This window comes from Sebastes fasciatus, chromosome 1 (genome assembly GCF_043250625.1).
Source record: "Sebastes fasciatus isolate fSebFas1 chromosome 1, fSebFas1.pri, whole genome shotgun sequence".
Classification (NCBI taxonomy): domain Eukaryota; kingdom Metazoa; phylum Chordata; class Actinopteri; order Perciformes; family Sebastidae; genus Sebastes; species Sebastes fasciatus.
This window is the reverse complement of record NC_133795.1, coordinates 7205414-7227388: the sequence shown is the minus strand read 5'-3', so window position 1 is coordinate 7227388 and position 21975 is coordinate 7205414. Positions and strand designations below refer to the sequence as shown.

Here is a 21975-nt window from a genome sequence, read left to right as displayed (position 1 = left end):
TGGGATCGAAGACACCGTCATTGACATTGGCCTAACTGGCTGTCATGTGACTCCTCACCATCCAGAATCACATCTTTTATGTTTATGTTAAGTTAAGCAATTTCACATTTCTTTGGGACCAACACTTAATAATCTACTTTTTCTTTTTAACACGCATTAGCAACAACAACAGAGGAACATAGATGTCATCAAATGGGTTTAATTGGTTGAGCTGAAACAAAATCAGGACATTTCATTGACAACCATTGATGGGGTGTATACCGTAGATAGTTGGAGCCTTTAAAGTTCAATGCTGCTGGACATATAAACACACACTGGTGTGTCAACAGTGTTTCCTTTACTTTCACATTAACCATCTCAGATATATGGCTTTTATTTTCTCTACTTAGAAAAGTATGATTAAAAACATCAGTATATACAGAAATACATTCATATTTACATATTGCAAATGGTGTGTTACTCAGTTACATTATTGATTTCTTAAAAAAAAAACTGCTTGGACAGGTGAAAAGGTACATGTAGTAGGACTCAGTAACCTACTTTATACATGTTGTAGACAAGCAACTTAGATGGCCTTCAGTTTTCTTGTTCTTCAAATGTGATAAAACAAAGTTAGAAACCTTTAAGTGACAAAAAGAATACAAACAATGTCAAACTTTTTTTTCTCTAGTATGAACACAACTGGAAATTTAACAAAATACTGCTCATCTACATTTACAGTGATACAACTGGATTTTAACTGGTGAAAGAATGAAGTGTCTCTGAAAACCGTAATGTAGTGTCCATAAAACAGAGACTAGGACACGTTCTTGTCAGTTTCTGCCGTTTTATCTCTCTCCTTGGCTGCATCGTGTTTACTGTCCTTCTTCTCCTCTCTCTTTTCTCTGCTTCTGCTCCGGTCCCGACGATCCCTGTCTTTGTCTTTGTCCCTGTCTCTATCTCTCTCCCTGTCCCTGTCTCTGCCCCGGTCTTTCCCACGGTCTCTGTCCCGGTCTCGCTCCCTGCTTCGGGACTTGTCCCGTTTCCTGTCTTTTTCGCGGTCGCGTTCTCGATCTCGGTTTTTCCCTCTGTCGCGGTCGTGGTCCCTCTTGTCAGAATCTCTGGTTCTGTCTTTTTCCCTGTCTCTCTCCCGGTCTTTCCTCTTGTCTGTGTCTTGATCCTTGTGTCGCTCTCCCTCCGTCTCCCTGTGCTTCTCGCCCTCCCTGCCTCTGCTGCGCTCTCTTTCTCGAGTACGCTCCGGATCTCGATCTCTTTCTCGGGGTCGCTCGGGATCTCGATCTCTTTCTCGGGGTCGCTCGGGATCTCGCTCTCTTTCTCGGGGTCGCTCGGGATCTCGATCTCTTTCTCGAGGTCGCTCAGGATCTCGCTCTCTTTCTCGGGGTCGCTCAGGATCTCGCTCTCTTTCTCTGGGTTGCGCGGGATCTCGATCTCTTTCTTGGGGTCGCTCCGGATCTCGATCTCTTTCTTGGGGTCGCTCCGGATCTCGATCTCTTTCTCGGGGTCGCTCGGGATCTCGATCTTTGTCTCGGGTACGCTCCGTATCTCGATCTTTTTCTCGGGTACGCTCCGTATCTCGATCTTTTTCTCGGGTACGCTCCGGATCTCGATCTCTTTCTCGGGTACGCTCCGGATCTCGATCTCTTTCTCGGGTACGCTCCGGATCGCGGTCTCTTTCTCTGGTGCGCTCCGGATCGCGGTCTCTTTCTCGGCTACGCTCCTGATCGCGGTCTCTTTCTCGGCCAGGCTCCTGCACGCGGTCTCTTTCTCGGCCAGGCTCCTGCACGCGGTCTCTTTCTCGGCTGCGGTCTATTTCTCGGCTACGCGCCGGATCGCGATCTTTATCTCGGCTACGCTCCTGATCGCGATCTTTTTCTCGGCTACGCTCCGGATCGCGGTCCCTTTCTCGGCTACGCTTTGGATCGTTATCTCTTTCTCGGCTACGATCAGGATCGCGGTCTCTTTCTCGACTACGGTCTGGATCGCGGTCTCTTTCTCGACTACGGTCTGGATCGCGGTCTCTTTCTCGGCTACGCTCTGGATCGCGGTCCCTGTCTCTGGCTCTATCCCACTCTCGCTCTCTGCTCCACCGCTTCCCCGGGACCCTGTCCCATGACGGTCTGCCGGGGAGGGGGCCTTCCCGCTCTCTTTCCCTCCGGCGGTCCTCGGACAGCTCCCTCTGTCTCTCTTCAGAGGGTTGTGAGGAACCAGGAGCAGGTTCTCTGTGCCCTCCTTCAAAGCGACTGAAACGATCTGCGATGCGGAGTTCGGAGTCCTCTCGGGTGGTGCTGCTCCTCCTCCTCATTTCGGGAGAGAGGCGGCGCCAGGGGTCGTCCCGGTGCATGTCTGGACTGTGGGCTCCCATGCGACTTGGAGGACCTATGGGAGCCTCTGGAGGAGTTGGCAGTAGTGGCCCACTGTGGCGAACAGGTCTAGGCTCATCAGATAGCCTATCTAAGCGGTACCGCTCTGATCCTCCAAAACGCTGAGACGGGTGGGGTCTATTCTCCTGAGGCGGAGGACCTCGGTGCTCATCGAAAGATCCTCGATGTGGTGGTGAGGAGAGTGGTCTGGAGCTTTCGTACTGGCTATGTGGATTGAAGTGCGGTCTGCTCATCTCGCTGCTGGAAGGTGGGCCTCTTCTGTCCTCATACTGGTTCGGTGGAGGTCCCCGGTATGCTGGACCAGGCGGGGGACCATGATTGTCTTTAAAAATATGGAGAGGGTTTGGATTCTGGTCCACATTTACCTTGAAAGAGTTAGAACTGTCTCTGTTATACTGTTCTGCGGGGCCTCGAGGTTGATTAACCATCGGGGGTTGAGCCCCACGGTCACCATACTGAGAGGGCGGGGGACCCCTGGGCCCGGGGAAGTGGGACGGAGGAGGGAGTCTGTTTTCAAACTGACTGGGAGGTGGCCCCGTGAAAGGTGGAGGAAGACCTCTGTTTGCAGGGAAATTAAATGGTGGTGGTGGACTAGTGAACCTTGGTGGAGCTAAACTGCTCTGTCCATCAAAAGTAGGAGGTGGGGGGAGGCCTGGAGGGAGGCCTTGCTGTGCAATGTGCTGTGGGGGAATGGAGGGATTAAACATTTGAGGAGCGGGGCCTCTCTGGGCCATTGGAGGGAATGGTGGTGGTGGTCCTCTGAGTGGCATGATGTTCTGGGGAGGTGGTCCAGGAGGAGGAGGCTGCTGCTGCTGCTGCTGCTGCTGCTGCTGCTGCTGCTGCTGCTGCTGCTGCTGCTGCTGATGCTGCGGAGGAGGCTGGGAGCCTGGCCACTGGTTCTGATAGGGGGGGTATGCAGTCGGAGGTGGACCATATTGCTGGCTGCTGTCACCCTGCATGGGGAGAGGACCACGCACAGGGGGGGGGACATGGATGGGTGGAGGGGGTCTCTGCATAGGAGGGGGGCCTGACATTGGAGGAAGACCCTGCATGGGCGGTGGCATAGACATGTGCGGAGGCCTCATTACCAGGCTTTGTCCCTGCATCGAATGGTGCGGGGGGAAGTTGGATGGTGGGGGAATGTCAGCTGGAGGTCTGTACTCGCTGTCGAAGCTCGACGCCGACATGTGACGCGGCATGTGATGGGACTCGAGCGAGCGGGGAGTGTCAACCATTGCTGTGCTCTGAGTGAGTACTGGGATGGTCAAAGCTACTGCAGAGGTGTTTGTCGGCTCATCGTAATAATTTGCTGACTCTTGGCTATTCTCGTCATAATCCGAGTCCTCGCTAGCTTTTAAAATACTGGCAGCATTTGGCCAAATACTGTACTTGTCCATCTCAGTTTCTTCCTTCATCGGCTGCGCTTCCTCGGTTTTCGCTTCCGTCTCATCCATGTAGTTGTCCTCCATATCAGGTTCCACCTCCTCTCCTAATAACGGAATTGCTACCGACTCCTCGTCCGACTCCATGAAGGGTAGCGTCTCGCTTTTCACTTCCTCGTGAGGCGGTGATGTCTCTGGGCCTTGGGAGGAGTCTGGGAGTTCAGTTACTTTAGACGGCGGAGGCTCTTCGACCACAGGCTGTGAGACAGGAGTAGGATCCACCAACGGAGCAGGTGTCTCCTCTTGCTCCTCGGGTTCATCGGTCGATGTCTTGTCGCTGACAGACTGGCGAGGATCCCTGGTCTGTCGGGGATCTCTCCTCTGGTTGATCAAGGGGGCAACCGATGAAGACTTCATTAGTTCCTCAACCTTTTTGCCGAGCTGCAGTAGCTGAGTGTTGGCCAAAAGGGATTTGGTAGTTAAGAGTGTGTCTGGAAGAGTCAACGAGGCAACAGGTGTCCCTGTAGATGACATTTGCTGTTGTTCCTGTTTCTGGAGTGCCTGATCCCCAATCTGTTTAAGGCTCTCCAAGATCTTTTGTGGATCAGCTATAGATTCAGGTGCAACCTTAGCTTGACTTGGTACTACAGGTTTAACATCATCAAAAATGGAGTCATCCTCTGGGTCATATGCCACATCATCACCTTCATTCTCAACCACCTCAGGCTGCTTAGAGATTTCAGGTTTGCTTACTAACTCAACAGGCTTCTTAGGCACATTGTAGCCCCTACTGGGGTCATACTCTTCTTCTGGATCATACGGTCGGTCATCTTCATCTTCTTCCTCCTCCACCGGTTGCTCTTTAGAACTATGTGCATACTGCCGCACAATGGGGTCGAGCATCGTAGCGGGCGGGATGGAGAGTTCCCCACCCTGATCGGACGGAGAGTTGGAAGCTTCGGAGTCGTGCTTTTTCTTCCCGAAAAGGGAGTCGAGGATGGTCTGAAGAGGAGTAGCAGTTGGTGCAGAGGAAGCAACAGAGCTGGATGAGGATGGGGAGTCCTTGCCGGTGGTAGTGGATGGGGCTTTGACAGAGGACAAAAGGGACAGGACTGAGGGGGTGGCTACGCTGCTGCTTGACGTCTCAGAGGAGATAGATGGAGGTGACCCTGGAAGAGTTTTGCTGAAGGGGATTTCAAGACTCTGTCGTGCGCTTCTCTCCGCTCTGACTGAAGCAGATGGCTTTGGAAGGCCAGTGTCATCGACATCTTTGATTTGAGTCTTGGACCGCTTTTCCTCCGATTCCAACGGAGCACCAGAACGCTTTCTGTCCTTCTGGCAGATCAGCAGCCCCAAGAGGAGGTTGGGACGAGCTGGTTCAAGCCCTGCAAGATGGACAAAGCAAGAATCTTAGAAAACATTTGCACAGATACATATATATATATATTTCACAAAGCAGACATTAATTCTATGAAATTGCTAAAACAAAAGGATTGATTGAGTATTCCTGACTTGTCCATTAAAGACAGAAAAACAGGTGAAATGAGAGCTTCTAGAAAAAATATTTCCCCCGATACATGCATAAAGAATTTGATCACAAAAGGCTTAATCAGATATAAAGCTAAGTTCTCTCAACTCCCTCAAGTGTATCCTTTATACGACACATGGTAATGGTAGAAATGTGCAGTTTTACTGTTTAGTTAGTAGTCATTAAACTTGTTGGTGCACCTGGAAATTGATAAAACATGACTGCAAGAAAGACTGCAACATGTTAACTGTAATATAGTTCTGGTTATGGTATCTATTTCAACATGTGTAATTTTATTTTTCTCAAGCTACTCAGTTAATAAAAAGAAAGACCTTGTTCCTCTAATATTCTCTTTTTGAGGCACGATATGCAGCAGCAGATGTACAACCTTTTTACTTACCACAGCTGCAAAAGCAATGTGGGTAGTGTTAACTACAATCACTGGTTACAACGTTTACATCAAGTGCTGATGCTTCATTTAGGAGGACATGTTAAAAGCATGTTTGGTTTATCCCAGTGGTGCAGCATTTTACCATATGAACACCAGCGTGGTATAAAACGGTTGAATTTATTGATTACACAGTTGTTCAATTACGTTTCTCCAGGAGCCGAGTCTTAACAAACAACAGGCTGAGACTGGACTCAGATGGCACCAACCTGCGATGCAAACTTCCTTTATTAGAAATGTCTGATACAAAGTCAGATACACAGCAGAGAACACAGCAGCTGTTAAATTGCACAGAAGTGTGTAACTCAACAAGGAGTGTGAGTGCCCCCTACAGTACAAACCCATGAATCAACAAGCTCTCATTTCAACAACAAATATTACACTAAATATACTCACCACAGCTACAAAAAACAACAGCAATATCATTAACTAAATACAATTACATTCATGTCACCACTAAGGTATTTGTGTAACCCTGTGAACGCTTACCTGGCCCATCAAACGGTAAGAGTTTGGAGGGTAATGGGTCCTTTGAGCCCAGTGGGATGAGATAGAGGTCTTTGATTCGACGGTTGTTGTTGGCCACCACACCAAATTTTTTCCTGCTGCTGAAGTAAGAGAAGAGAGAGACATATGCCACCTCCTCTTCCTCTGTGGCTGGCTGGAAGCGGATCAGACACAGCTCCTGCAAACATAAAGAAACCAATATGTAAGTGATGTAAGGCCTTTAAATAAAGCACTTTTATACAAATTGTTATTAATCTTTCCAAACAAACCTTGGAGAGCGAAGTTCTCAGCTTCCCGACGTAGTCCCACACTGTGCTCGGAGATATCCGTCCTCCAATGTGAATGGTGTCTGGCAAATCCTGCACAACAATGACACGTAACACTAAGTATGATGCTTTTGCTTAATATGTATGACCAAAAGGTTTTGCATTCAATAATGATTAAGTTTGAAATTAAGTATCAGCCAAATCACTCACCTCCTTCAGGTATTCAAAGGCTCCTGACACCAGATAAGCCTTGGTCACAAACTTGGCCACAGCCTGCATGTTGATTATTCCTTTCCAAATCTTCTCTTGGCCATGGAGGAAGATTGCTGTCTCACCCTCAGGAGAAGGCTCGGACGTACTGTAAAAACAAAACAGTCACACTTTTAGAGAAAACCCCAAATCCAAGTCTCAAGCCCGTACAGGGTTTACCACATTCAGGGCTTTTCTTAAAGAATAGAACAGTAAATAACGGATGACGCTGCCCCATCATACTCTACTATAGCGCCACCTATTCTGTTTAAAAATACAATTTTACACATATTCATGCAATTTTAGCACACAATATAAAAACATATCACTAAAAAAATGTTAGTACAGTGGAAACCGCTTCTAGTGATCATGGTTTACAGTGATCAACCACTTGTATGGATCAAAAATCTTGGGACAGAACCATTCCTATATGAAGGATGTTTAAATATTTTGCTTATAGTAATCAAGTAGTCCGCTTACAGTGTTCATTTGGGGTCTTTTCATACATGAAAACATGTGGGAAAACATTTAAAAACTACGTTAGACTAACATTAGTTGAATGTTTGTTTTATTTTTTACTTCACACCCTTGATAATTTGCCTCGTGAACCGTCCGCTGTCCGGCTGGATACCTGAGGCTGATGCTGCGTGTATATTGATATCATGACGGGAAAAGGAAAGTCATTTTCTCTTAATAAAAAAACAAATGTGCACGGGGAAAGGACCAGTGGTTGGAGCCGCCATTGTCAAGTGAAACTTTGCCGATACTCAACCGGCTCTACGGCACACGTGCAGACCGGTGCTGGTCATCCCTCCATGCCGCTACCGAGTAAGGGAACGAGGCGCTACGGCAAAGGGGCGCCGTTTGCATGCACATTCGCACTGCAGAACCGGACAAAAATAACAATGCCTCACCCTCGGTGAGGGAAAAGCCAAAAGAATTTGCAAAAAGCCAGTAAAATTATCAAAGATGTCCGTTTCATTACTTTGTATTCATGTAATAAATATACAAATGTCAATTAGATGGTAATCTGCACAAAAAATTATGAACAACAACAAAAGTTTGGTTATAATAATCATCCGCTTACAGTGATCAATTTGACCCGGACAGACGGGATCACTATAAGCGGTTTCCACTGTACGCCCCTTATTTACAAAAGATGAGATTGAGCACCTTGTTTTCGCTGTTTTGGATGCAGCTACTGAAGACGGTGGCGCTGGGGGCATCGGCAGTGGAACCTTGGGTGCAACGTCCACTGGAGCACTAACGGGAGCCGGGAGCGGTTCTGCTGAGCTGTTGATGGGTTTTTCTGGAGCAGGGTAGGTGACGGTCACAGCGGAGTTGAGCCTCGCCATGCGTGGGTCTCTGCGGGTGATGCTGACAGAGGACAAGGTGGGGACGATGGCTGCGGGGACCTGGGGCGGAGGCGGCAGCACGTTGAGGTCCAGCTGCGGCTGTGATTCTGGGACAGCCGGCTCCGTGTTAGACTGGAAGGATGGAGGCTTCTCCGTCAGTTTGGCTTTCTTAGCTGCGGGCTCATCTTCTGACTTCTGACCTAGAGGGGCAAGATTAAAAAGAGTTATCTGTTGTATAACAAATCATTCACTGGATGAATAATAACCTCTGACACTTTCTGTGGCTCATTTTACCTGTGCATATTTTACAGTTGAGATCAAATAGATGAGTCCTGTGTTCAGACGTGGTGTCTTTGAGCATGGTGCTGAAGATGTCTGGCATGCTGCTGCCGCTGTTCCCCTCCGCAGTAGAGGGCTGAGCTGAAGCTGAAGGAGTGGAGCTGGACTCATCTTGGTCCTGTGGACACAGAAAAGAGGACCTCTGTCAACTCTTAGTAGGTGAACTGGAACAGATGATAGTCATTCACATAACACCCAGAAGACTCTGGATTACTTTGATGTAACACTGTATTTTGAGCAAAGTAGATGCGAGTATGCCTAACAATGATGAAGCTTCAAAAGGAATGAAATAGTATTGAAAAACAGGACAGTTGGCAAGATGGCTAACCTGCTATATCTTTGCTATACTTTGTCAGATTTATGTAACTGTTTGCTACTAAGCACACCATGCAAAGGTGAAAAGGGAAAGAGTGAAAGCTAAAGAAATGCCACCACTTACTGCAGCAGAAGCCATGCGAGTAGATGAAGTGGTGGCAGAGATACATACATCTCCATCCGATGTTGGCGGCGCATCCTCCATATCCACGCTAAGAGAGCCAGAGTCGTGCCTGTTGCCCAGTTTGGAGAGACCCAAAAGGGTTCGTGCACTGGGAGACGGCGCCTGCAGGAGACAACCACATCTCAACAGTGAGCTGTTTGAACCTCAGTTTGACCTGTGTTTGGTTTTTAGTTAAAAGGGATGTGACGCTTACCTCAGCAACTTCGGGCTTCTTCCACTCAGATATCTCTTTGGAAAGCAACTCCTCTGCAGTTAGTCTCACGAGTCTGTAGGGACTAACCTCCCGACCCACCACCCTGTAGAACAAGCCCTGAGACAAACCACACAGTGATTTAACATTTTAACATGAAAAACCAAAGCCTTTTCAGGCTTTAGGCACACACACAACTCCATAAACACAAGATGTGGACTGAAAATATAAGCTCATGCACGTTTATGTTGACTCACTTTGTTTTTAGGATCCTTCAGGTTGAACATGAGAGTCCTGTATTTGTTCTTGTACTTGCTGTCAGTGTGAAGGCAGAGGTTGAACATTTCCTTTTCAATGGCAATTGACAGCCTCGCCACCTCGTACTCAGTCATGCTCAGATCATCGCTGTCGCTTACCCTGGTGGTAAGGAACAGAACAGATATTGGTGTTTGGCGTTTAAAAAGGTGCTCAGCCAAAGATTTACAGAAACAACAAAAGTATTCTGAAGTAGGTTTTGTGGGGATTCTTACCTCTTAAAGATGATGTCTGTCAGCGAGCGGCGGATGTTCGTTCTCATCTGGTTGTTGACTGGCAGCGGAAAGGGGACCGCGGGGGGCGCAGAAGTGGCTGGATGTTGAGGTCTGGAGGATGTGGAGTGGCTCGGGGGAGCTGAAACAACTGGATGTGGAGGTCTGGAGGATGTGGAGTGGATGGGGGGAGCTGAAGCAATTGGATGTGGAGGTCTGGAGTGGATGGGGGGAGCTGAAACGACTGGAGATGGTTTGACTCTGGGGGGCGGGGTGATCTTGGGAGGGGTTGGAGCCTCCTTTTGTTGCGGCTGCTTCTTAGGAATGGTAAAGTTGGACTTTTGGACTCTCAGCGCTCCTGTGACGTGAATCGGACCTGGAGGGTAGCGAGATGGGGTTTGGACGGCCGACTGCCCTAGTTTCTTGGACTTTGCCGCGGTTTTACTCGGGGGTGTCGCGGGTTTCTTGGACGCCTTTGAGCCGGTGGTCTGAGGGGACGGCTTCTTGCCCTTCGGGGAAACCTTGGCTGCTTTAGTAGCCGGGGACTTCTTGTTTCCTTTGACTGGTGTCGCGGACGCTGGAGGAATCTCAGGAGCCGGGGTTGGTTCCTTCTCGCTCTGCTTCTCTTCTTTAGGGGGGGCTGGAAACCAAGAAAAAACACCCAACATTTAAAAATATGCAACATCATGTAGATAATCACTGCAGATAATCATGATTCTGGGGTCAATAATTCAGAGACTACAAACTAAAAAAGCTCCACATTGTTTTGAGATGATCAAATACACAACAAAATTAACCTTGATCATAAAAAGTGAAACAAAGTAGTAAATGTTACAATGAATCCCTCCCTCATTTGATCAAAAATGTCATTCACATAAGCGTTTGTGTTTGAACACACTGAAATAAACACAAATTTGACACCTGGGCAGTTAAAAAGCCCTCTTTATTTGTGGCAGTGGAGGGCAGATACATTGTGCCATTTATGCAGGTCCATTTGAGAAAGGTTTTACTCCCCAAACATTATTTAGTTCCAATGGTCTTCGTTCTTCGTTCTCCCTCATAAGACTGCTTACTTCTCAGTACCCATAGACCCGAACAGGAAAGAGGGAACTGAAGCGCTGGAGTCTTGTGCAAGATCTTACTGTAAACGTACTCATCAGCGGTTGCTGAAAAAAGACAACCACCAGGTTGAACTTCATAACTTGCTCATTCTCAAACTGTTAATTTAAATATTCATTCATATCATGAGCTCAGCCACAAACCTTAACCACTAACACTGTAACCAGCTGATAAGGCAATGACCCTAACTAGACCCAAATCTTGTTAATTGTTCTGTCAGAGAATAAATCATGCAGGTACACATGAATAATACATTTCTTTTAAACTATATGAAAGAAATTATATCAACCAATTTGTACCAAGACTTATATGGCAATACACACACGTTGTCAAATCTCTCTTCAAACTGTCATCTGCAGATGCTAGTGCGTCATCTATTATGTCCAAGTTGCATGCTAAAACTGCATTAGTACAAGCATTAACCCCACTTGGACACACAAACTATACACCCACAATTATATTGTGCAGAGCAACAGTATTGAGACCCAAAGCAACCATCAATCGATCAACCACCCTCTGATGATGTCACACCAATCAAAAATATCACTCAGCAAAATATGGGCTATGAAAGACCAAATCAATGAGCCATAACTTCCTCCTGTTGATCACACAACAGTCAGTACTGATCAATACTGATCTCCTGACCTGAGAAGATGCATTTACTAGATTAACACTTGCTATCTTATCAGTTACAATCCTCATGGTGCCTTCAATGACCCCTTGTAAAAAGAAACTGTCCACATTTCACTGCAACAAACGTTCCTCCCAATATATATCAGGTCTCATCAGCTGGAAAATGTGTGTGATAAATATGAGCATGGGTCTCCCTCTTCTTAGTCGGTGTGCTCAGCTGATGTCTTCAGCTTCTATCTTCTGCTGTGGCCCCTTCTGAACTTCACTGCTGTTCCCCCAGGTGGTCTGGTCTCTGTGGCTGGCAGCGTCCATCTCTCCCTGCGGTTTCACCATCTGGGGGGGGGCTCTTGGGTGTCACGTCTCCGCAGTGTGTGTAGATTTATCAGTTTAAATGCTTGTTTGAGCTGGTCAGGATATCCTACAGCAAGCCAACACTGCTCACATAATCAATCAAGGCATCCTAAAATCTGTTAAATCACCTTTTATTTCAAAGCCAGTTTCCCACCAGTAGTGATGCATCATATTCAATATGAATCAAAAACTTTGAAGCCAGTTACCCTTAAAAATCAAGGGTAGAAAAAAAACACAAAGTTGTGCTTTAACAGCTGATATCAGCTCAATGTGAGCTATGTTAGCTTCATTAGTCCACATTAACATGGGGGGGAATTCTGAGACACCTACCTGCTGGAGAAAGGGAGGGAAGGACTGTGTTTTATGGGGTCAACAGCTGAGGTGATGAACCCAGGAAGTGGAGACTTGTGCAGGTAATTTGAACTCACATCCAAACACACAAGTACCAGTCCATTCATCACGTCCATACACCTCATGGTAAAGGATAAGAGATTCTAGCCCTCCCATCTCTACCACGTGACCCTTTATGTTTTCATCCTGCATTTTAACTATGAGGTATTCAAAAGAGGCACTCCAGCGATTGAGTGTTGCACTTTCAAAAAGTTGAGGGACTTCAAGAGTCATATTTAAAAAAGGAATAGTCAAATTTGATGTATCAGAGGCCTAGGTATCCTGACCTTTAGGCCATAGCAAGATTTGGTCAAGATCCAAAAAAGGAAATAAAGCTGGATACTACATTTCCCATAATACATCATTTGTTAGACCCTCCCTGCCTGATAAATGCCTACATATTTCAAACTCCTGCCTCCAGTTAGGATGCAGGCTTTCTGTTAAGTCTCCCCAGGTGAGAATCCTGGTTCAAGGGCTGAGTACCTAATCAAATGATCTTGATGAGTGCAACCTGTGGAGTGCTCCTTTCAAAATAAATGTGTTCTGGATTATTGAATACTTACCCAAAGCAACAAATAGCACTTACCTTTTTTCACAGCTGCCAACATTTCATTGAGTAACAAAACCTTCACATTATCAAAATCACAACACTTTGCAAACAATTTTTAAATCTAGCGAACGGGGGAGTTCATCTCCGGAGCGTGTTCGTCCCCGTGTGTACGGATCATTTCTAAAATTACGTTTAGCACCACAGGAACCCCATTTATAATGGAAAAAATAACAATTCAACAACAGGCCGAGACCTTCAAAGAGATACATACACTTTTTGTTTAACACTGTTGGTGATATGGGTGTAGTCTTTTCTGGTGTTACTGCAATGTAATTATGGTCGCTGGACCAGGACGCGGTGGCCGGCGGGGGCGGGTGCTCCTCAGCGTGCTCATCTTCGCCATCCTCATCATCTGGATCAGCACTGTCGTCTTCCTCGCTGTCCGACTCCTCCTGAGTCTTCTTCTGCGTCTTCTTCCCACCAGCGGCGGCCCTCTGGGTGGACGGGAAGAAACACACATTCAGGACTTTTAGTAACTCGGCCAGCACTGTTTGATAACATTATGGTGAAAATACAGAAATGAGCCATGTTGGCTGTTAAAAATAGATTCCCTCTATGAAGTTCTGCCAAATGCCAGGAAAATCTGTTTATGGAAAACAAAAATAATAACTTTTACAGTCTTCCTCTCTGTTTTTGTCCCTGTATAACCACTGAACACACAGTGTGCATAGTACAATTCAAAGTAAAATAATTGCATTTCTGCATACAGCAGGCTCTGCATTGGCAGTCTTTTACATTCCTCTGCATGTAGCATCTAAGCTTCTGTAAACCTGGACATATTTCTAAGAAAAATGTACACTGTGTGTACTAAATTATTCCTGGTAGGTCCATTTTAATGGCTAAGGCTAGCGAGCCAAAAAGTTAATTTCACACATTACAAAGCAAGTTCAACATTGTCAGGCTTTCTTCCAGTAGTAGTTCTTCAAGGTTAAACCATATGAAGAAAGTTTCCCAGAATGTACACATCACTTGAAATAATGAAAGCTTGTACATCATTGTTTACTCGCTTCCCCGGCCCTCGAAGGTTCAATCTCACTTAAGTCCATTTGGGTTTTCAAAGTAATGAGACCGAAGGATTTTTTAATCCAGCTATGAGTGCACATGAAATAGGCAGGGTTTGTAACCAATCATTTCTAACAGCAGCATGTGAAAAGTATTTAACAAGAGTTGGACCGTTGAGTCCTGTGGGAGGTTTGTTGTTGTTGTTGCAGAGGCAAAATGAGGTCAATATTAGGCTTATAAAAAGATACAGAACATAAGCACAAAGCAGCAAAAAAATAAGCAAAACTTGAAGCATACAAAACAGTAATAACAGTAAAAGCAAGAATACTGTCCAGTTATTATAAAGGCTGTTAAATATGGTTGATATTTCCAAGCCTAAGTTAGTTCCCCTCTATACTTTCACTATTAACTATAACATAAATATGAATGATACAAGACATTAGAAATGCAGACAATGTGAATGCATTGAAATACATACTGACAGCCTGTAACGAAAACAGTGTGTAGGTTAGGCATCAAGAGCCATAATCATTTAGATATTCCTATTGTTTAATAAAAACAGGCTTATCACCTGCTATCATTAAGGTGCACTGGGAAAATGATACACTTATACAACCCATGGCATTGCAACTGCAATACAATTTCTACGTCATAAAGTCACCACATATTCTTTGTCCACTGGGGAACATCAGAAGAAATTGCAGGTGTCTAAACATTCTGCTAAACATCTTGAAATCTGCATAAAGTGCTTTTGTCCAATTCATGATCCAGTGGGAATTATGACGCCATTGTTCCCATGAGCTGACTGGTCAGTAGACAGACCACTTACTCATTTGGATCTGGTCCAATGAACTGAACCTGCTCCACTGCAGGTTACCATCACCTGATCCGACCCTGTTACGGAACAGCATCAGGCCCTGTTCAGACCTGGCATTAACATGCGTCCTGGGTGATACGATCACAAGTGGACAGCTGTAAGTACAGGTGTGAATGCACCTAGATGCATTGAGAGCAGATTGCTTAGACCACATTCGGAGGTGGTCTGGGCCGCATTAAGGACCGCCTACTCAATTGATGTCCCGCTTGGATCTGCAGGGTCTCACTGCGCTCCTCACGCAAATAGACAGGCAGACAAGCATGGAAACAGCTTATGTGCTATAGCAATATATTAAAATTACCATTTGTTAGGAAATTTCACTTCAAAGGAGTATTTTAGAGTAACAGCAAAGCTTTCTGAACCATTTTAGTCAGGCCAAGATATGACCTCTTGTGACAATATCAAAATGCAGAGGGTGCAGCCACAGCAAGGAAACTAGCCAAGACAAATCTCTTTATATTTTTTAAAATCCCAAATATGACTGTAATAATTGTGTAATAAAACATGAATGTTGGTTTTTCTGTGAAACAAAAGAGAGGATAGAAAAGTACTTGTGCCAGCCACGCTAACAATAAACCACATTTTAAAATGCATTTCAGGAAATAATTGTTCAAATATGATAAAGACATGAGATCAAAAGTCAAATATCTACATTACTATGACAGATTCAACTTCTAAGAAAGTGCTTCCCACTGCTACAGCTGATGTAACTCTGCTACCCTGCACAGCTTTTTCTCATTAGATGAAAGACATGAACAGCACAGACAAAAGGCATCATTTCAAGTAGTCCGGGTTACCTTTGGTGTAGACCTGGTTTTCTGAGCTTTGGCCTTGTCCTTCTGTTTGGGCTCTTTGACATCAGTGATGGACTTCATGGTCGCAGCAGCATGTCTCAGGATACAGTCGTTGCCACAGTACACAGAGTCCTGTTGGGCGTTCTGCTCACAGCCAGGCCCGATACATTTGGGAAGGGAAGAATCATCCTCGGCCTTCTGCACGGCCTTCTCCTCCGGCACCTCCGCCGTTGGTGTTGTTTTCACCTCCACGTTTGACGCCACTTTCTGCGCCGCGACTGGTAGCGCTTTCTGCTCTGCTGTGGGTGCCGCCTTCTTCTCCGTGGTCGGGGCCAGTTTCTGGGCTGCTTTTGCTTGGGCTGACTGCTGTAAGGCCTGCTTTAAGTCAGTACACAATAAAATTAACACCTAATGACGAGCACCATCATTTTGCACTGTATGATTTTGAAAAGTGTATACTATCTTTTGCAGAATGGTTTTCAGTTTCAAGTTGTGATGCCATCACCGTGACTTTAACAATTTATTTGTCCACATAGAGATTTAACTGCATTCTCTAAACACAGCAACACCACCCATGCAGACCCAAAACACAGTAACATTTGGAGTTCGGGCTGCACAATTAATCAAATATTAATCGCGATCACAATTTTGGCTTCCCACAATTAAATGAACATGATCGCATGCGATATTGAAGATTAAAATGTATGTTCTGCTCATAGAAAACTCTGCTTCATATCAAATCAAGCACTTCCCACACTAACAGCCACCAGCCAGTGGTTGAGATGTTTTGGCTTCACTCTCTGGTATAGATATTATCTATGCAACCAATGTGTTTATGAATAAATTAAGAGCATAAAATTGTTTATCTAGCTCTTAATGTTGCTAATTTTGCCTTGGAAGTGCACCAGATTAAAGCATTTAACTTTAAAATGCAGTGTTCTGTTTATTTTAATGTGAAAGTTCAATAAAAATATGCTGTCGCTAAAAATCAATGAATAATCGTGATAAATAATCATGGTATCAATATTGATCAAAATAATCGTGATTATCATTTTGGCCGTAGTCGTGCAGCCCTAGTTGGAGTAATCCAGAACTGTACTCTAAATCGCAGATTGGGGGTTTAATAATTAAAATTGACACTTCAACCACACATTAGACCCTTTAACAGTGACTGTGGTGAAATGGACTTCAATTTGGTTCAAGTATGAACTGTTTACAGCAGTGTTTCCAAAACTTTTTTCTGGAGACCCTTTTTAAAAATGACAAACCATCGCAACACAATTCACAACAGGCCGTATCTATAAATCATAAGAGTGAATTTGTGCGTAAATGAACGTTCTTAACCATTTACGCATCAACTATAAACCAGCAATTTCAAAGAGATACATTTCATAAATCACAATTTCGTTTCATGCATGTGATATTGAAAACATGTTAAATACTTTATAAATGAGACCAAATGAGTTAACAGGCTCTCGTTTGTTTCCTCTAAAACAAACAGAATGTATGCTAACTTCTCATATTAGATTCAATGTTAAAAGTAGGCTACAATAATCAGAACAATATTAACATTTAGGCTCCCTCATGTGGCTCAGAGGTGAATTGCAGAAATAAATGTTAAAAGACTAGGGAAGAAATCTGCAAATGAACACAGTAATTCAATGCTTTTAAGTTGAGATCAGTTTGTAACCTACCGGCTGAAAGATCTTTATCTTCTTTTTCCCCGTTGGATTAGTAGCTTTCTCTATCCTGCCTTTGATGCCCTGGTCCTCTATTAACGTTCCAGGAGTGGAGGACAGAGGTAGCGCCACAGCCTGAACCGCCAACAGACTGACGTCTAACCCACCGATGATAGTTTTCTCGCCAGAGGGAACAGCAGAAGCAACGAGAGTAGAAGTCAGAGCTTTGGGCTTTCCGAGATCTATACTCGTAGAGAGGTTAGACGTGGCGGGCCTCACCACCTGGTTTTTCTTAGCGGTGCAATTGGGGCAGATGTAGTCTTCCCCATTTCTCTCCATCAGACGCCCGCGGGCCTCAGTGATCCCAACACAGTCACCATGGAACCACTCCTCGCAGCGGTCACAGCAGATCATGAACCTAGTGAGCACACAACATTTACAAGAACGGGACATAAAATTAAACTTAAATATGAAGTTTAAAATGAAAAGAACAGCAACTGGTATTAGGTTCATTAAAATGACAGTTCATTATAGGGCTGGGCAATGTGACAATATACATCGTCAAAGCGATATAAATAAAGGTGTAGCGTATATTTTTTTCTATATAGTTTCTATCGCATTATAGGCTAGGACTTTATTAATTTCTTGCTTCTCTATAATTCCACTTAAAACTTTTACTCTTTATTTTGCACTTAAGTTCTTAAAAAGAGAAAAATACTGTACTTTTTTTCTTTCAAGTACTTAATTCACACAGGAGTATACAAAATAAGCTTTAATACATGGTATTTCATATACTTTTTATTTATTGAACTACCATAAAACATGTTATATCGTGATATATACACTGATCAGCCATAACATTAGGACAGCATGGACACCATGACCGGTCTGCGGCTACGCAGCCCCATAGCAACAAACTGCGATGCACTGTGTGTTCTGACACCTTTCTATCGGAACCAGCATTAACTTTTTCAGCAATTTGAGCTCCAGTAGCTCTTCTATTGGAACAGACAACACGGGCCAGCCTTCGCTCCACATGTGCATCAATGAGCCTCAGGTCTGACCCTGTCGCCGGTTCACCGGTTATCCTTCCTTGGACCACTTTAGGTAAGTACTGACCACTGCAGACCGGTAACATCCCACAAGAGCTGCAGTTTTGGAGATGCTCCTTCCCAGTTGTCTAGCCAGCACAGTTTGGCCCTTGTCAACGTCGTTCTCATTTACGCTTGCCCATTTTTTCTGCTTCCAACACAAAGTTCAAAATGTTCACTTGCTGTCTAATATATCCCACCCACTGCCAGGTGCCATTGTAACGAGATAACCAATGTTATTCACTTAACTGGTCAGTGGTCTTAATGTTATGGCTGATCGGTGTATATCGTTATCGCGATATGAAATTCACTATATCATGATAGAAGATTCTGGCCATATCGCCCAGTCCTACTTCATTATTAACACTTTAAAAAGGACCAGTGTGTAGACTTTAGGGGGACATATTGGCAGAAATGGAATAAAATATTCATCATTATGTTTTTCAATGGAATCGTATTGTGATTAAATCATATATGGAGATACACAATTACGTTGTCTAAATTGATAACAAGCACATACTAACTCAAATTTCGCAGAAAATCGGATTAAACTCAGTTAAATCAAACTAATGTCTTAATCCGATTACTCCGTACTTGTGTGCATGCACGTAAACATAGCCAGTGTGTATAGCTGGAAATATCTATTTTTTCTCTATAATTTCACTTGAAACTGTTCATTTCGCATTTAAGGTCTCAATTAAATGAGAAAATACTCCGTTTATTATTTAATTCACAAAGGAGTATACAAAAACAGGCTTTACCATAGACAATTTTTTTATTGAATTCAGGAAAATATGCTATATCGTGATATATATATGTATATATATATATAGTTATCGAGATAGGAAATAACCTATATCGGGATAGAACATTTTGGCCATATTGCTCAGCCTTACTGTCATAGAGGAGTAAAGATCCCCAAAATATTCATATTTAAGAAGCTGGAATCAGAATTTTGACTTTTTTTCCCTTAAAAATTACTCAAACCGATTATCAAAACAGCTGCTGAAAAATGTAATAGTTGACAACTAATCGATTAATGGTTGCAGCTCTAGCGCATCCAACGTAGGTTCAGGTGGGGTATTCAGTTGGTTGCCACCGCTACAGACCACTAAATCTTACACACTGGTCCTTTAAATATACACTGCAGTCATTGTGATCACAATAACACCAATAATGGATAAAAACAATGTATTAAAAATACCTTTTGTTGTGTTTCTGGCGACAGATGCAGTAAAGTGCATTGGGGTCATACCCTCCTTCATCAGAATCAATGGACGATGATGACGTGGAAGATGAAGACGAAGACGTTGAAGAGTCATTCTCGTCATCATTGTCCTCTTGTGTCCGGGGCTTGTTTGTCATTCCAGAAGCTTGTGTAGTTCTCAGCTTGGTCTTGACAGAAGTGGCGATCTTGTTGGCAGCAGCAGGACCTTTAACGGGGGTGGCGTTCTTATTGGCTACCCTCTTTTTATTGATGTATGTTCTTATTGGTCCACGTTTGACCAACACTGCCGCAGGCTTGTCTGTGCTTTCCTCGTCCGTCTCATCATCGCTCTCCTCTGTTTCCGATTTGTCATTTTCATCTTCGTGTTCGTTCTGCTCCTCAACAACCTCTTTCTTCTCAGAGTCCTGCTCTGGCTGAGGCTGTACTGCAGTAGTGCTCCCTACGTCTTCAGGACTGGGATTACCCTCTTCATCTTTATTCTCCTCATCTTTATCCGGTAACTGGTCCTTCTTGGCAGAGTCTCTGCTGTCTTCCTCATTCTCAGAGCTTTCCTCATCTTTGACTATCACTTTACGTGGTCTGCCACGTTTTTTCTTTTGGATCTGGTTCTTTGTGACGCTTCTCGTCCTCCTCTCTGGGGACTCTACCTTGTCCTCTACAGTCTTTGCGTCAGCGTTACCATCAAAGCTGGCCTCTGAGGCGGTCTCTGCATCAGTTGGGGTTTGGGAAGGAGGATCTCCGCTTTCCAGACTAGGAGGGGCGCTCCTTCTTGTCACTCTTTTGGCAGTCGAGAGGAATTCCTCTAGTTTGTTAGTGCGCTTAGGCTGCCTGCCACTGCGACGTACAGGGTAGCGGGTATCATGGCTGTCGGTTGCTGCCTCCACTGGCATGTCTCTCTTTGCAACAGTGGACCGTCGGAAACTCCAGGTCTTCTTTACTTCACTGTTGGCCTTGGAAGATTTATCTGGCTCTTCTAGTGTCTCTTTGGCCACATTCTCGCTTTCAGTTTGAAACTGTTCTTTCTGCTCTCTAGTCCCTTCTCCAAAACCTGTGAACAAACAATCAAAGAAGGCTGTATAGCATGCAACATAACAATATAGCCAGGATTTTTTTGTGATCAAACATACATATGAATCAAAAATGATTTCTTGACTTGGATATGACCCTTACTTGCCCTTCATTTTCACCCAAATTTACATTTTCACCCAAATTTAAAGTCACTCAAAGATCATAGAACCACAACTGTGCCTAGTATTGCTACAACGTCACGTATTGTGAGGGGAAAAGAAGCTCAGCCAAGGTACCTTGAGAGCAGGTATCCATAGGTTCCTGGCTCTGCTCTGGCTCAGGAGCTAGAGAGCTTGCATTCTCCTCCATAGATGATGGAGTCAATCACTACTTTCAAACAGAATGTCTACAGTTAAAAGAAGAGCACAAGAGACCAGCTATGAGTCACTCTTTTCATTTCATAAAATAGCAAATACTGAGGGCTGCCAGGTCTCTCCTGAATTAGGCAGTGCTGGGATTGCTTCCATGTCTTAACTAAAATGTAGATATACTTATTCCTATTACATTCTTGCTACAAAATAATGTTACAAATATAACACTAAAAGTTTGTTCGCACAATGCAGTACTAGTTCAACAATTTTTTTTAATGGCAGCTCTACTGAGGGCATGCAATGATTTTTTTTTCGCATTATGCTACCATCACCAAGTAGCTGAATAACCTTGTTATGGCTGCTAGTATGAATGGGGAGTAGGGCTGTAACGGTAACCAAAGTTCACAAGCGTGATTTCCACCCAGAAACTTTTAGCCGTACACCGTTAGCAACATAGGCTGAGCTTGGCACAACAAGCAGAGAGCAAGCGACAAACTTGGTGGAGCTAGCGCAAGTATACACGTGACTACGACCGTTTTCTTTGGTTGCTGGATTTTTTTTATAGAAATAATTCCTGTTAGTCAAATATATCAGCAATTGTCTAATTACATACATGCTGAAAATCAAACATTTTTACTCTATCATATTTAGAGATTGTCCAAAGTAAAAGTTCCTGGAAGTGTACGATTAAACTTTTTCCCATGGTCTAGTGTTAAAAAACATTTAACAAAAACCGCAATATCGAATCGCAATACATATTGAATCTGCAACGAGGTATTGTGATAGTATCAAATCGGGAGAAAAGCGTATCGTCCCAGCCCTATTGGCCAGATGTGCCATTCTCCGGGATGATAAATATTTGGGTGCTTTGAGTGTTTAAATATAGCCACGGCGGATCTAATTGAAACGCTCCTCCTAATGCATACAATAACACAAAATGAAATGAGTGCAGAGTGTTGTTTGGCATTTCTGCACTGAAATTGTTACGTATCGGTCAATATATAAACGATACATTATAGCTGCAATAATATAATATTGGCCAATATAGCAGCCAGACGGTTTATCTACTGATGGTCTTCACGTTTTCAAGATATATCAGTATTGCATCTCTCCCCATGAGAGGTCCTCTAGTCCACATGTCAAAGTGTCCA

The 21975-nt window shown here is 44.2% G+C and overlaps 1 protein-coding gene across 1 annotated transcript in view; it reads right to left on the bottom strand.

Annotated features, from left to right (window-relative positions):
* Positions 1 to 179: 179 nt before the first annotated feature.
* LOC141776449 (uncharacterized) overlaps positions 180 to 21975 on the bottom strand; it is a 45793-nt gene continuing 23997 nt past the window's right edge. The window contains exons 21-35 of the mRNA XM_074650066.1: positions 20750 to 20834; positions 19422 to 20493; positions 17142 to 17544; positions 15451 to 15825; positions 12986 to 13208; positions 9675 to 10311; positions 9402 to 9561; positions 9148 to 9264; positions 8895 to 9056; positions 8411 to 8573; positions 7935 to 8316; positions 6723 to 6870; positions 6516 to 6605; positions 6229 to 6424; positions 180 to 5148 (exon numbers count right to left, since the gene is read on the bottom strand). Coding sequence (XP_074506167.1) covers positions 797 to 5148; positions 6229 to 6424; positions 6516 to 6605; positions 6723 to 6870; positions 7935 to 8316; positions 8411 to 8573; positions 8895 to 9056; positions 9148 to 9264; positions 9402 to 9561; positions 9675 to 10311; positions 12986 to 13208; positions 15451 to 15825; positions 17142 to 17544; positions 19422 to 20493; positions 20750 to 20834 — 8565 coding nt within the window. The 3' untranslated portion in view covers positions 180 to 796. The remainder of the gene's footprint in view (positions 5149 to 6228; positions 6425 to 6515; positions 6606 to 6722; positions 6871 to 7934; positions 8317 to 8410; positions 8574 to 8894; positions 9057 to 9147; positions 9265 to 9401; positions 9562 to 9674; positions 10312 to 12985; positions 13209 to 15450; positions 15826 to 17141; positions 17545 to 19421; positions 20494 to 20749; positions 20835 to 21975) is intronic.